At 40.0% G+C, this 14,163-nt stretch overlaps 1 protein-coding gene across 7 annotated transcripts in view; it reads right to left on the bottom strand.

Moving 5' to 3' along the window:
- glsb (glutaminase b) overlaps positions 1-14,163 on the bottom strand; it is a 64,926-nt gene that overhangs the window by 46,217 nt on the left and 4,546 nt on the right. For all 7 annotated transcript variants that reach the window (XM_031289625.2, XM_036004647.1, XM_031289626.2 and 4 more), the window contains exons 2-7: positions 7,673-7,769; positions 7,399-7,520; positions 5,538-5,667; positions 3,514-3,593; positions 2,037-2,200; positions 10-68 (exon numbers count right to left, since the gene is read on the bottom strand). In XM_031289625.2, the coding sequence (XP_031145485.1) occupies positions 10-68; positions 2,037-2,200; positions 3,514-3,593; positions 5,538-5,667; positions 7,399-7,520; positions 7,673-7,769 (652 nt within the window). The remainder of the gene's footprint in view (positions 1-9; positions 69-2,036; positions 2,201-3,513; positions 3,594-5,537; positions 5,668-7,398; positions 7,521-7,672; positions 7,770-14,163) is intronic.

The following is a 14,163-nucleotide window of genomic DNA, read 5'->3' as shown; positions in this document are numbered from 1 at the left end:
TGCATTTACCTTTATCAGTGAAGTGCAAACTATAGCGCCAGCATTCACCATGGGGTTGTGGGGCTTATCTGCAAAACAACGAGTGCTCAGTTAGCATGCTGTAGAAGACCAAAGTGTAAACTCTGGGTCATGTATGAGAGCTCTGTATATAGACACATCAAACAATGAGAATCAAACACATGTTGAGCACACATTGACTCAAGATACAACAGATACAAATATCTACATCAATAAAGTATGTACAAAATAGGGGTGCAAGATATATCGACTCAATGTCGTTATTGCAATATCACGCAATATTATATCGAAAGTGTCACAATGAGTATGCAATATTTAGTTTATTTTGTGGAGCGCTGCGTCCCGTCCGTTGGCTGTGTGGCTTAGTTGTGTTTGATTTAGAGCCTGATTGAAACGCTGTAATGATCATGTTTCATTGGCCAGTTACCGTGGTTACCGTGCCACTCGCACATGTTAGTGCACGTCAGCGCACGGGTCCACTACGTGACAAACCCTATGGAGCGTACCACGTGTGTGCATATTTCAACACAGTGACAGTGTAAGTGAAGAAATAGATAGAGACAACAAAACGGAACGAATCAGAGAAGAGAAAGAAAAGTTGTGTCCTGTTCTCTTTATTTATTTATTATATACTGTCCAACCAGTAGAACATGTCCTGTTCTCTTTATTTATATATTTTATACTGTCCAACCAGTAGAACATGTCCTGTTCTCTTTATTTATATATTTTATACTGTCCAACCAGTAGAACGTGTCCTGTTCTCTTTATTTATATATTTTATACTGTCCAACCAGTAAAACATGTCCTGTTCTCTTTATTTATATATTTTATACTGTCCAACCAGTAAAACATGTCCTGTTCTCTTTATTTATATATTTTATACTGTCCAACCAGTAGAACATGTCCTGTTCTCTTTATTTATTTATTATATACTGTCCAACCAGTAAAACATGTCCTGTTCTGTAGACATGGTCCTTATTTATTTATTCAGGTTGGAACAGTCCAATATGACTGTCAGTTGAAATAAACATTGTGTTGTATAATTTGTTATGAATCTATTTTGATGTGTTTTCCCCTAACTTTTGCCATTTCACATATGTTTAAAAATATCTAAATTAATATCGATATCGCAATATTCATAATCAATATCGCAATATCACATTTTGTCAATATCGTGCAACCCTAGTACAAAATAGCAGTAGAATGTATTTGATCTATAGTTTTGTTCTGATCAAGATGCATGGCACGTGACTGAGTGTTTTGTTGATACGATTGTAGATTTTGGCATGCACATAGCTTGGCAAGCTCCCAAAGTCTGTGTGGAAACTTGGCCTGATTGTAGCTCTGCTATGTTATGCTCTGAACTAAACCACACCTACAAAGCTGACTTAGAGAAAACAAACAGTGGCTACAATGCAAATCCTGGTGGAAACAATGCATTTCAATAAATTAATAGAATTTTAGTTATAGTCAGGCAGGAGTTGAGGTTTCAAATGTGTGTGGAGTTGTATGGTTCTCACCAAGCAGCACTGAGTCAAAAGTTAGATATTTATTTTCATCTAAAGAAAAAAAGTTTTTAATGTAAAAATTGGGATAAAGTGAGTCTTACAGTCCTGCTAATCATTTGCCAGCTGGTGATGTCACGTGGCCTCTGACTTATTCCCCTACAGGAGAGTTAAACCAAGAGATAGTTGTCGCCTCCCTTTTCCATGTGTTGCTCTGTGAATTGTGCTCTCTTCCTCTTTAGTTCCAGTAATGCCGGGCGAATGTAACGACCAGGTGAGAGGAAGCCTTTCTCTCTCAGATCTCTAAAAGAGTTCAAGTGCAGCGCTTACATCACCGACATGTTCTCACTGGTGTGTGATCCGCTTACACAACAAACACAACAACACCAGGGCCCCATTATCATACTTGTATTAGGGCTCCACCCCAACATTTCGAAGAGAAACAAAAGTGTGTGTGGGCCAATAAGCTCACAGACGGTAGGAAGAAAAAAACAAAAAGTTCTAATGGCTCACCATCGTCACTCAGGAAGAGCTTATTAAAGCGCAGGCCACTGGGCTCCATCCCAATGAAACTGTGCACATACTCTGTGCTGTGGTCATGGACAGCCACAGCGTACTTCAGAGGCTTAACACAGGACTGCAGACAGAAAGGGACCTTGGTGTCTCCTACTGTGTGCCTACAAAAGACAAAAGATAACAAGTTATCTAAGTAGGGAGACCCGCTGCAATGTCAGTGATTAGAAACAAATTGCAAATGAGAAACATGAACAGACTACAAAAGGAAAGAGATATGCAAAAGTAAAAGCCTATTAAGAAGATGCCATTTCATAGAATAATGTGTGTCAAGGGAAATCCATAAACTACAGTAACAGAGCGTTTACGGCATGATAACGATTCATTCAGTCCCATGTTATCTTTATGACTTCCACTCTTACACAAACTTAACAAATATACACACCTATGGAATTTTACAACAGTGCCTATCAGAGAGCAAGCTGATTAAAACACCCGCTGACATTATCATACTACGCTTTGGACTGTCTCCTTGGACTAGTTTGGTTTTTACTGGGAAATACAAGGACGTTTACACTGAAAACACAACACCTGTACAACATGATGCAATGGCCTGCAATAAACTTAACCAAAGAGTTGAATCAACACTTATACAACATATATTCTTCTTCACAAAGAGGGTTTGTTAAACTACATTTAATAGTACTACTAATGTTAATGTTTCTTTTTATTCTGTCCACCCACATGACATAAAGTAAAGCCCCAACTACAGATCATTAATCATCGTGGCACTTTAGATTAAATACATTTTACCAACTCAAGGGCGATTTTATTCAACAGTTACAAACGGAATGTTTTACTAATACTAACAAACACGATGAATGGTTTCCTAAACTGCAGTTTGGTACTGCAAAAATCTGAACTGGCTTGTTAGTAGGGCTTGGCGATATATCGATAATAAATTAATATTGTGATATAAAACTAGATATCGTCTCAGATTTTGGATATTGTAATATGGCATAAGTGTTGTCTTTTCCTGGTTTTAAAGGCCGCATTACAGTAAAGTGATGTCATTTTCTGAACCAACCAGACTGTTCTAGCTGTTTTATTATTTGCCTTTAACCATTTAGTCATTATATCCACGTTACTGATGATTATTTATCACAAATCTCATTGTGAAAATATTTTGTGAAAGCACCGATAGTCGCAATATTGAAATCGAGGTATTTGGTCAAGAATATACTGATATTTGATTTTCTCCATATCGCCCAGCTCTACTTGTTAGCATTCCTCACTGAAACCCCTGGATTCCATTTGGTCATGATTTGACCTACAGTAATCTGGACTTGTGATTTCACTCTGGAATGCATGCAGCACAGAGCTGCCATTATAATGTTAACTGAGAGACATCATACAAACATTTAAAAACGTCACAGTATCCCTTTAATACTTGGTCCTGCTCCTGACTCGGTCTCACCTCTGTCCGTCCACTGTGCACAGAGAGACGGCCCACAGGTCAGGGCTGAATTTGGCGAGCTGAGGAATGTAGTCTGCAACCTGAAAGAAAGGTACGGCAGCTGAAAGAGTGTCGGCACAGCAGCGGTTCACCTTACAACGCTGACGTCTGCCTGGGCTCAGGTTTCAATGGAAAGCTAACACCACTGGCGATACACAAAAACAACTGACAGGTCAAATCCTCATCTGTTGACCAGAGAGGAAAAGTCCACCCTCAGATATCAAAGGGAGTTACTTTAGGACAAAGTGCTCTGTTTACTTTGTGCATTTTATCTCCTTCCGACGACAGCAAGTCATGTCCCGCATTTCCATGCCTTTTGACAACCCCCAGAGATGTTTCTTTGCTTCAGTACATCCACACTGAAGCTGGCTCAATTTGAGAACTTTTTTTCCCTCTCCATTTTGGACTTTGCTCCACACAAAATCATTGTTTTTGACACATGAAAACAGAGATCTTTGACAACTGTCCTGCAGAGTAGATACATCTTGAAATGCCGAAGGGCAAACAAAGTTATACAGATATTATCAAGAACTTCATGTTCATGAAATAATGATTTCATCTTAGCGCAGAAACACAAAAATGACTGTTCGCCTGGGTTAACACGTAGCATCCATTCAACTATATATTTTTTTTGCTCATTTAGTTATCAGACAAAAGAAACAAAACAAAAAACTATGTGAATAAAAACATTTCTCATTGGCTGTGATGCACAGTTTAGCTGGCGGTCGACCAAAAGGTGACGATGATAAAGAGTTTTAGCTGTTTGGTTCAGTCATTTCAGTGTGGATGGAGATCTTAAACACTTGTGAGAACATCTGTCATTTTAACACATTACTGCATTTTCAAAATCAGCCAGTTTAGTGTGGATGTAGGCTCAGTTCAGTGATTTGCTAACAGACCCTTTGCACATCAGACAATTTGACTTGTCAAAGCAGGAAAAGCACATGCGTAAATAATAACTTAATTAATGGCTCCATTCCATTAAGTTGAAAAGTAGGCAACGTCACTGAGTGAGCATGCCCTGGAACTGGCTCACCTAAATGGGACACAGCCATCATTAATGTCATTAATTCCAGCTGTGCTTTCCCTGCTTTGACGAGTCAAAATGTCTGCTGTGAAAAAGGTCTCTTCTTCTGCAAAATAAACTCTTCTGTTGGTCTCAGGAGGCTGTAGACTAACATGTACCACCTCCTTTACATATTATGGAGTCGCCAGATGCTTTTAAGCCGAGTTTCACTGTGGGGAGGTTCATATAATCTGGGAATCATCATTATGGCTGGGTTAAAATAATCGATTCTCCAATTAAAACCAATCTTTGTTTGAGTGATCTGATATCGGTTAATAAAATCCAGAAACTGGTCTTTTAATATATGCCTTTTCACCATGGATGCATAAGTAAAAAGTACTTTAAACAAACTTTTTGGGGGGTCAATTCTTAATGCAAACGTTGACCTGGTGCATTATAAAAGATATTTGAGAGTTGCTTGTTACTTTACAGCAGAAGTTCTCTGAGAATCTCTTTTACATCCAAGCTAAACTGGTACTGCAACTGAATTGTCCCTAACCTAATTGATATCCAACTGGAAATGTAACTGAATCTGGAACTTGTGAATCGGAATCGATTTGGAAAATCATTGGCGATACCCAGCCCTAATCATCACCGTGTTGCTGCTCTCCTTTTCAACATGTCTCAACAATTTTGTAGCTAGCACTGAAAATGACTTGACACAACACACAGAAACGTGCTGCCAACATTTACATTTCCTGGGGTGGATTTTTCCTCTAAGTGTAGGATGGCAGCGTGCTAATACAGTGGTTTTCAATCAGATCAGAGTGCTGCTGGATGTGTAATCAAGGACTGATGTACACCACTGATACCAGCTGAATGCAGACTGAAACCACACTGTTAGAACAAACTGAATCTGTATGGGCTAAAATCATTGTGATTGAGAGAAACAAAAAGAGGCATGGATGAAAGGACACACCTGTCCTCCAGAGAGCTTTTTGGCACTCTCATACAGCTCATCAATATGGGAGGTGAAGGACTGGAAGTCTGGGATGACGAACTTCTTTCGGAAGGCCTGAGTGAGCAGGACAATGTTGCTCTGGACACACCTGATGAATAAACCACAAATAGCATGCTAAAACACTGGGACTGCATGCAATTGGAGGAAAAAGTTTGTCAACCAAGTTTGCAACCCTGAAGTCTGACAAACTTCTATGAATGGTAAAGAAAGGGTCTGATGAAGAGGCTTCATCATAAACATATTGATCAGCTGCTTTTTTATCCATTTAGTGTGATCCAATATGAATCCATACAGTGATAAATGATCGAACCACAGACTGTAGGACATTATCCAAGGGTTTACGGGACGTGTTGATGCTCACATTTTAGTGGTTACTACTGCAGGTTACTACGGCCAAACTATTTGAGAAAAGTGAAGCGCCTCTGTGGACAAATAAGCGTCAACCACCTTGGTGTTTACCTTGCACGGCAGCTGGACTCTCACTACCTTGCGAGAATCGCAGGATCATAAGATCACAGGAAAATCCTTCTTGTCAGGCTTCAAGTAATGCATTTGTGGCTGAGCCATCGTGACTCGGACCAATCAGCGTCCTGTGAGAAACTACTGGCAGCTACGGGCGTGGTACTTATAGAACAATGATTTCTAGTATGGCACCAAAACACACACTAGAAGTGAAACTAAATAACAATTACAAAAAATCTATTGACTTGAAAGGAAGGAAGTTGTGATTTTCCCACTGGGCAGGGTTATTATAGTACACTCAAACTGAACCTAAAATGAAATAATACGTGAAAGATATATTTTTGATGAACTGAAGCTAAAACGAAACTAAAACTCGCAAACACTAAAAATTAACTAAAATAAAATACAAATGAATTGAAAATTATAACCTTGTCACTGAGTGCAATCTAGAGTCTTGCTAAGCTAACGTAAAAACTACATCTTATGGGGCATTTTACATTTACAGCTATACTGACATCCAGTTGGGATGGTTGTCTCTTTCTCCCAACCATGACTCCAGTGTGACATAAACCAAGTATATCTTTCTGTAAGACTTCGAGGGGTGAAGAGAGCTAGTGGTTGTTGCACCATACAGCATGTTACTGGACTACACTAACTCAAATTCTTCATTACTATGACAGACGGCACTTCATGTTATGTTTGTGCTAGTCTCGCATTGCCAGACCACAGCGCTGGAGTCTGGCTGAGGTGACATTCTAGGATAGGCGGGAAAAAAACACTCTGGATTGTTTGTATTTCTTTAAACCAATCGCAATCTTTTTGGGCGGCGCTAAGCTCTAGAGGCAGCGACGGCACCCTGGAAAAATAGATTGCGGAGATAGCAGAAGGGGAGGAGATAGCCACCCACACCGTACATCTGTTAAGCCAGACTATGTCTACTGATGATACATTACATTAGTATTAGTACGTTGGTTTCTAACATATAGTTGAATCTTGTTGAAATATCTATAAGAAACCACCAATAATTGCAATGCTGCATAACCTCACATCCCATCTATCTACTTAGTTATTAAGGAATAGAAGGATCTCAATCATAGAATGTATTGCAATGGGAGTGCACAACTCACACAAAACAGAATTGCTGCTAAATGCTTTCTGATGGATACATTTTTGCAATTATGCAAATTTAAACATTTAAGTATGTTTGAATTTGCTCATTAAAATAATATGGTCATTAAAATGTATAAAATGCTTTTTGAGGCTAAAGATAGATATAAAAGGTTCCTGGGAAACATGATTAAAAAAAGTGGTAGGTGTACATGATGGAGATAAAACATCCAGACAAGACACGCCTTACTTCTTGAATAGGTGCCTGTCCAGCGTAACGCCATCTGTTGTGTTCCTTAGAGTTTCTTTAAGGGTGTCCATGCATTCCTTCAGTCTGGGATCTCCAGTGCGAAGCCCGGTGGCTTTAAGCGCCTAAAATAAAGAGTATTTAGAAACACCTCTGAATGGAAACAATGTAAAGGAAACAATCAAAAGTGAAAATGCATCGCCTGGGTGTTAATGCACTTATGAATGCTGTGACATTAGCACCAAGCATCACGCTGACCTGAATTTGTAGGACTTACTGTGAGAAATTTATGAGCAGGAATCTTCTCTTGGCCTTCTGCGACTGTGTAGAAGAGCAAGTCCTCCAAACTGGGGAGAATGCCTGCAGTTCTTCTCCTAGGTTTGGAAAGTGGTAAACAGACACACACACACACACATACAGATGTGTAAGCCCATTTGAATGAAGTACTCAAAAAAAACGTAAAAGACCTATGTGACCCCTGGAGTAAAATACATGGGATGAGCAGTAGGGCCAGGACGATATGCTTTTGTCCCGATTCGATTCTTTGACGATACATGGGTGGCGATTCGATTTGTATTGTGATTTTCATTAATGGGGTTCTAGAAGTATTAGGATTCTAGAAGTATTACGATTCGATAGTATTGAGTATTTAGTTTTTTTCCCCACCCCTAATGAGCAGCAAAGTAGGAACATCTCTCACACTACCCCGCTCCTCTGCTCTCTTCACTGGTTACCAGTTGCTGCCCACATCCGCTTCAAGTCACTAGCACTTGCATACAGGGCCACCAACGGATCAGACCCAGCTTACATCCAGGACATGGTCAAACCATATACCCCAATCAGCCCACTCCGCTCTGCATCAGCCAACCTGCTTGCTGCCCCCTCACAGCGAGGGACAACTAATCACTCAACAAAATCCTGACTGTTTGCTGTCCTGGCTCCTAAATGGTGGAATGAGCTCCCAAAAGCATCAGCTAAATGACATGTAATGTAACATTTGTTATGTAAATGTAAGTAAGGCATGGTTGATATGCAAAAGAACTGCCCTTTAGCATGAGCCAATAAAAACAAAGCCTGTTCCCACAGGTCTTGCCAGTGTAAACACAGAGCTTATCTGTGGCTGTTGATAGTCTTATCACATTAGTGAGGGATTGGAGCCACACATACTGGAAATATGCAATCCAAGTGTAAGCATTAGCCACAGAGGCGTGTGTGTCTGTTTGTGGAACAGCCTTCATAATGCAGGACAACATTACTGAATGTTTCCTGTTGGAAGTAGTGCTTGATGGGTAACATTGTGTTTTAAAACCGGAAATCAGGAGATAAGGACAGAACTAAACTGAAACAGAAATGGGCTAAAGTAGTAGAACGTTTTGCGCCAGAATTGTCCTTTAAGGTTGTTTTTTTTACTTGCCTGGTTTATTAGTGGTTATCAAAAGCAACAAATCTTGATTTACAATGTTAAAGTTAATACTGAAAGTGGAGGCTGTTATTTAAAAGAAAAACTATTAAATCTAATTAACTTCCCAGAAAGACAGTAGATTCTATCTGTAATTTGTTTGACCGCATACATTTTCAGGTGCCCTCATTTCTACTCGTTTCATAGAGTTTAAGTTGGAACATTTGTATTTTTTAGTTTCTAAACCTACAATAACTGCAAATGAGACCTTTTTTATGCAAATATTTTAACAGCACGATAAAAAAAAAAAATTAGACGATGATCGAAAAAAAATGATTGAAACTTTTTGTGGGTTGTAACAGTATATGTACTTTTTGTTGTTTTACTTGCCCCGGGCCATCGGGCAACCCTTATTGTTTAACCCTGCTACATGGTTCACTCGCTCCCAATGCTGTGTGTTGGGAAATGCAGTTCTAACAACTTTTGCGCGTGCAAAGCATTAATAATGAAGGACAGAAATAAGCGTTATAGAGACAAGACCAATTGGAAATCTTTTTAATCTTTTGACAACACCAAATACCACCATTAGTGAATGCAGCTTAGTACTTAGTGCTGGTACAGTATCTCTAATATTTAGATTACACAAACCCTTTGGCCCACTACTACGTGTCAACTGACATGTAACTTTGGCTGCAGTGTTAGACCAGGTCTAAATTCCAGGAATTTTCTCGTCTTTACCCCTGCCCAGCCCTCTGTGGCTCTTGGATTAATAAAGCCAACACTGTGGCCTCTTCACACGCTAGTCATGACACAGCAGCATGGTCTGCAGTGGGGCTAACTCAGCTCAGTACACAATCAGCATTCAAAATGTGGTTGTCCTATCAAATCAAAGTCATGTTCTCTCCATACCTATAGCCCTGTATGGTCTACTGTCCCTCTCTTAAGGCGAGACACTACAGGTGAATAGGGTAACATTTTTAACTAGCAGATATCACCATGAAACTCTCCCAGTTGATTACTGACATTAATATGAGAAAAAAATGTATTACAAGTTTTCTGTAATTTAAGGTTTAAATATGCAAATTAGGCAGTATCTAATTAAATATGTGCTAATTTGCATATATTTTAAAAAACAAAATCTGAGCATTGGATAAAGCCAGGTTCAAAATTATTTTTTCATTGTGTTCACATATTAGATGGGGAAAAAATTACAGAGGGATTTATGGATATCTACTTTTGTTATCCTGTAAATCAGAATATACTGTCAATAGCCTTAAAAAAATCGATTTTCACCATGTTTTTTGGAATAAAATATTATATAAATCAGGCTAGGAATAATATATTTATAAATCCCTCTGTAAATGTCTTCATAATATAACTAGGTACAAGACTGGAAAGTTTGGTGTATAAAGGTGCTACTGAAGTGAAGATTTCAGACTTGGAGTATGAGAGAAAAGTCACTTTGAGAAAACGGGCTTTAAAGATTTTTATAGCAAAATTCCGCTAATTTCTATTGAAAGCCATGAATTCCAGACACATATCCCTTTAGGTCAAAATAAGATCCATGTATCACACTGTTTAACATCCAAAACTCATTATTGCTTCATCCATCACTGATCATAACATCCAAAACAACAGGTCAACATGGCCTTCAACTGAAGACCATTACATCACAACATTTGAACTGACAGAATACAACCATTACACAGCCTAGTTCCCCCAAGTTAGTTTACAGTCTAATCCATGCCTGCACCATATGTAGGGCTCCTCCATCTCCTGCTGGTGTCTTTTCACTTTTTTGGCTGTGCTTACACTTTTACGGCTCCGCTATGGGCTGAAGGAATGGACACTATTGGCTTTTGAGATCCTAACCATGTCGTCATCCTTCATTGCATTGACAGGCTGTGCTCTGAAGCCACAATTTCTCCATCACAGCCAGCCATACTGGCTGCAGCCTCAACTCTGCTTTTCCCCACAAAGACTGTTTTTGGACATCGGGCCCATATGACCGAGTTGAAGCATGCATTGGCATTCTGAGTGCTGACTAAATACAGGCTCAGTGACCACCAACTGGGTCAGACAGACAGGTCAGAGAGAGAGACAGGCTCAGTGACCACCAACTGGGTCAGACAGAGATGCACTTCCTCCTCCACTGGGAAAAAATTATCTTCACTAAGAGATTTACACCTCGGAAAAATAGCCAAAAAAAGTTAACACCAGAAAAGAAGCTGGTAGTTCTCCTAGGAGAGGTGTCAGCAGCTCTACTGATAAACATGGATCTGCCTGCCACAGCCTGAGGGACTCACCACCACTTAGGATCCCACAATTACAGATCTGTTTAGTATGGTATAGTAATTATATTAGAATAGTATATATGTGACACCTACATATTTAATATATGACATGTAGGCTATGAATTTCTGTAAACTGCTTGGTTGGAGAGAGGGAGAGAGGGAGAGTCTGATTACCTCCGCTGTCTGAACGCTCCTGTTTTCTGAACGACAGTTTAAACATCGACGTACTATGTGAAGGCATTTCATCATCTGCTGTCTGAGTTTGTAATCCCCTGTGTCTTCTTGCTAATGACAACTGTTTTTGTCTTCTAAGAGGTGATTTTCGACCGTTTGACGCATTTCTTTTGACATTCTGAACTACCGCGGAAATGTCAAAGCACGTCACGTGACCATTCTGAACGAATCACGCTGTCAGACCATATTTGGATCCGACAGGAGAAAGAAAGAGAAAGAGAGCTTTCCAACGGTATATGTGATGACAGGGTGCAGACAGCGATCGCGGAGCAGCGCGATGATTTAGAACTCCAACTTTTGTTGAATTTAGGAGAAATCTACCGACGCAAACAGACAAAGTGTAGTAAATTAAAGACCTAAATGTGTACTTTTTACTTTTTTTCACCACAAGTCTGAAAGAATACATGTTATTGAAGACAAATAGCCCAAAATCTCAAAATTGACCAGTGAAAAAAAACAATGTTTTTGCCTGCCGTGTCTCGCCTTAACATCCTGTTTCTAGAGACCATGCATCCCATTCAAGAAGTCATAATGTTTTCTCAAAGCTCTCTCTGTATTTCTCAGTATGGCTGTGTTTAGAAGATGGTGTCGTCCGGCGACTTTTGCGCAAAATAAAAATCGAGCAAAGATAATTACCTCTTCTGAAGAGTCCATCATGTTTTTTTAATTCTCCGTGTCCTCCTTGGCTACTACAAACTGTGTGTTAGAGGGGTGGGGGTGGTGCGCAATCATGGAAGTGATGGATTAGAATTCCTCATGGGGGAGACAGAAACTAGGCACTATAACTTTAACGTTAATGTTAATTTCCATGAAAAGCCAAACTTGTCCTCACAAGTACCCTATTAAACTGAAGCATTACGTGGCACAGATTAGATGCTTCTGGTCTAACAATGACTATGTTTACAATCACATAATATTCTGAAAAAGACGATATTCCGACTAAGCTGTATACATGGCTAATGAAAGTGAGTATTCCACTAATAGTCCCGGATTCCCGTTGTTACATGTAGCCGTGCAAAATACGATTTTTTCAAAGTTTACCAGCAGTGGCGGACTTGTTGGACCGTGCAAACAGCGTCCCTCTTTCATTCCTTCAACCAGCTTCTTGAAAAGGTCGGCGTAGCGATGTGTGCGTATATCCAAAAACCTGTTGATATCCAAGTCTTCTTCGGGTCTGCAGCCTTGCAAACTGTTGGCTGGTTGGTTTGTGTACAGCAACCATAGCAACGCACAGAGCTGACTGTAAGCCGTAAACAGGCAAGAGGCCGTAAACTGGGGTAAAAACCCTAATTAAGACACATATACATCCTGTATACATGCACATGTCCAAAGAATGCCTCTAAAACCCGAATAATACCGAAATACCCCCCATGTCTTAATCGGAAAATGCTATATTCGGAAAAAGGCCTTGTTCGGAATATCCAACCGGAATATGCTGTTTACATGACCTCTATCAAATTTGGAATATTGTCATGTTCGGAATAATAGTGGAATATTGGTGTGCATGTAAACGTACTCACTGACATCACTAACACTGAGCTGTGCTGCAAATGGGCCAAATCTGCATTTGAAATTCCAGGATTCAGTCTGCACCTCCTCCCTGCCTTCATCTCTTTTGGCACATCCTCTGCTCTCCACAGGGTAAACACTCCACATACAGCCAAGGTAACTGCGCCTTAACGTGTGCACAACAAACCAAGATCGGCTAAAATGCTGTCTGTCGGGCATGCCTAATTCAAAGGGAGTGTTTTTGACCTGACATCTGTCACTACAACAGCCCTTTCGTGCAGCAGTCAACAGGTGCACTGCATAGTCACAAGGCAAACTAGGATTCACCTGACAGTGACATGTTTATAATTAATAATAATTAAGGATAGAATGATAAAGCATCAATCATAGGGCTGCACAATTAATCAAATTTTAATCACGATCAAATTCGCGTGATTGAGCGATATTTAAAATGCGTCATTCCGTTCATAGCGTATCAAAAAAAATGTTCAAAGCTCCGTAAACCACTGTCTGATCACGTGCCTCCCTGAGCCAATCAGAGTTGTTCCCTGCACCGCGCAGCTTGGTTTAGATGTAAACAGTCAGAGGACAGAGTAACGTGAGGAAAATTCAGAACAGATAAACAGAGTAAGCAGTCGGTAATAAGGTGTACCAGTTTACCAGTAAACGCAACATTTAGTCCCGTCTGTGTAGTTTTTCAGACAACAGCAGTGACCAGTGCTAGTTTGTGTCTGTTAGCTCATAGCGTTAGCGGCAGACTGTTGTATGTCCCGCTGTTGGAATCCTCTACAGTGAAATACAGTCACACTACACCGTTTAGCTGTCAGCATTTTAGCCACGTTTAATCCAGTTACTGCTGTAGCTAATGGTAGGCTAACGTTACCTGCTGTGTAACGTGTTATTAGTGTTAACTAGCGTGACATGCAGCGATGTTTCTGTTGCCTCTAACGTCTGTTTTGGAGCATCAGAGCGCAACGCAGACATATAAGTGGCATTATAATGAGGCACCGAAATCCGCGTTGCTATTTCGTCCAGTAGATACCGGGATTTTATGCGCCGTTAACGTGAACAGAAAATTGCGTTGCCTGTATCTTTTCACGGCAAACGCGCATGTGTGGAAAGCGGTCGCACAACAGCTGAAATGGCATACTCCTTCATAGTATCCTTCAACAAAGGAGGAATGTAGCACAATATGGATGGATTGGCAGGAATGTAGCACAATATGAATGTGAACGCAGTTATAATTAGCCTATGTGACAATAAAATTTGTTTTGGTTAAAATCAACAAATAATCGTGATAATTAATCGTGATCTCAATATTGATCAAAATAA

This window comes from Sander lucioperca, chromosome 8 (genome assembly GCF_008315115.2).
Source record: "Sander lucioperca isolate FBNREF2018 chromosome 8, SLUC_FBN_1.2, whole genome shotgun sequence".
In the NCBI taxonomy this organism is placed as follows: Eukaryota; Metazoa; Chordata; class Actinopteri; order Perciformes; family Percidae; genus Sander; species Sander lucioperca.
This window is presented reverse-complemented; position numbering and strand designations above follow the sequence as displayed.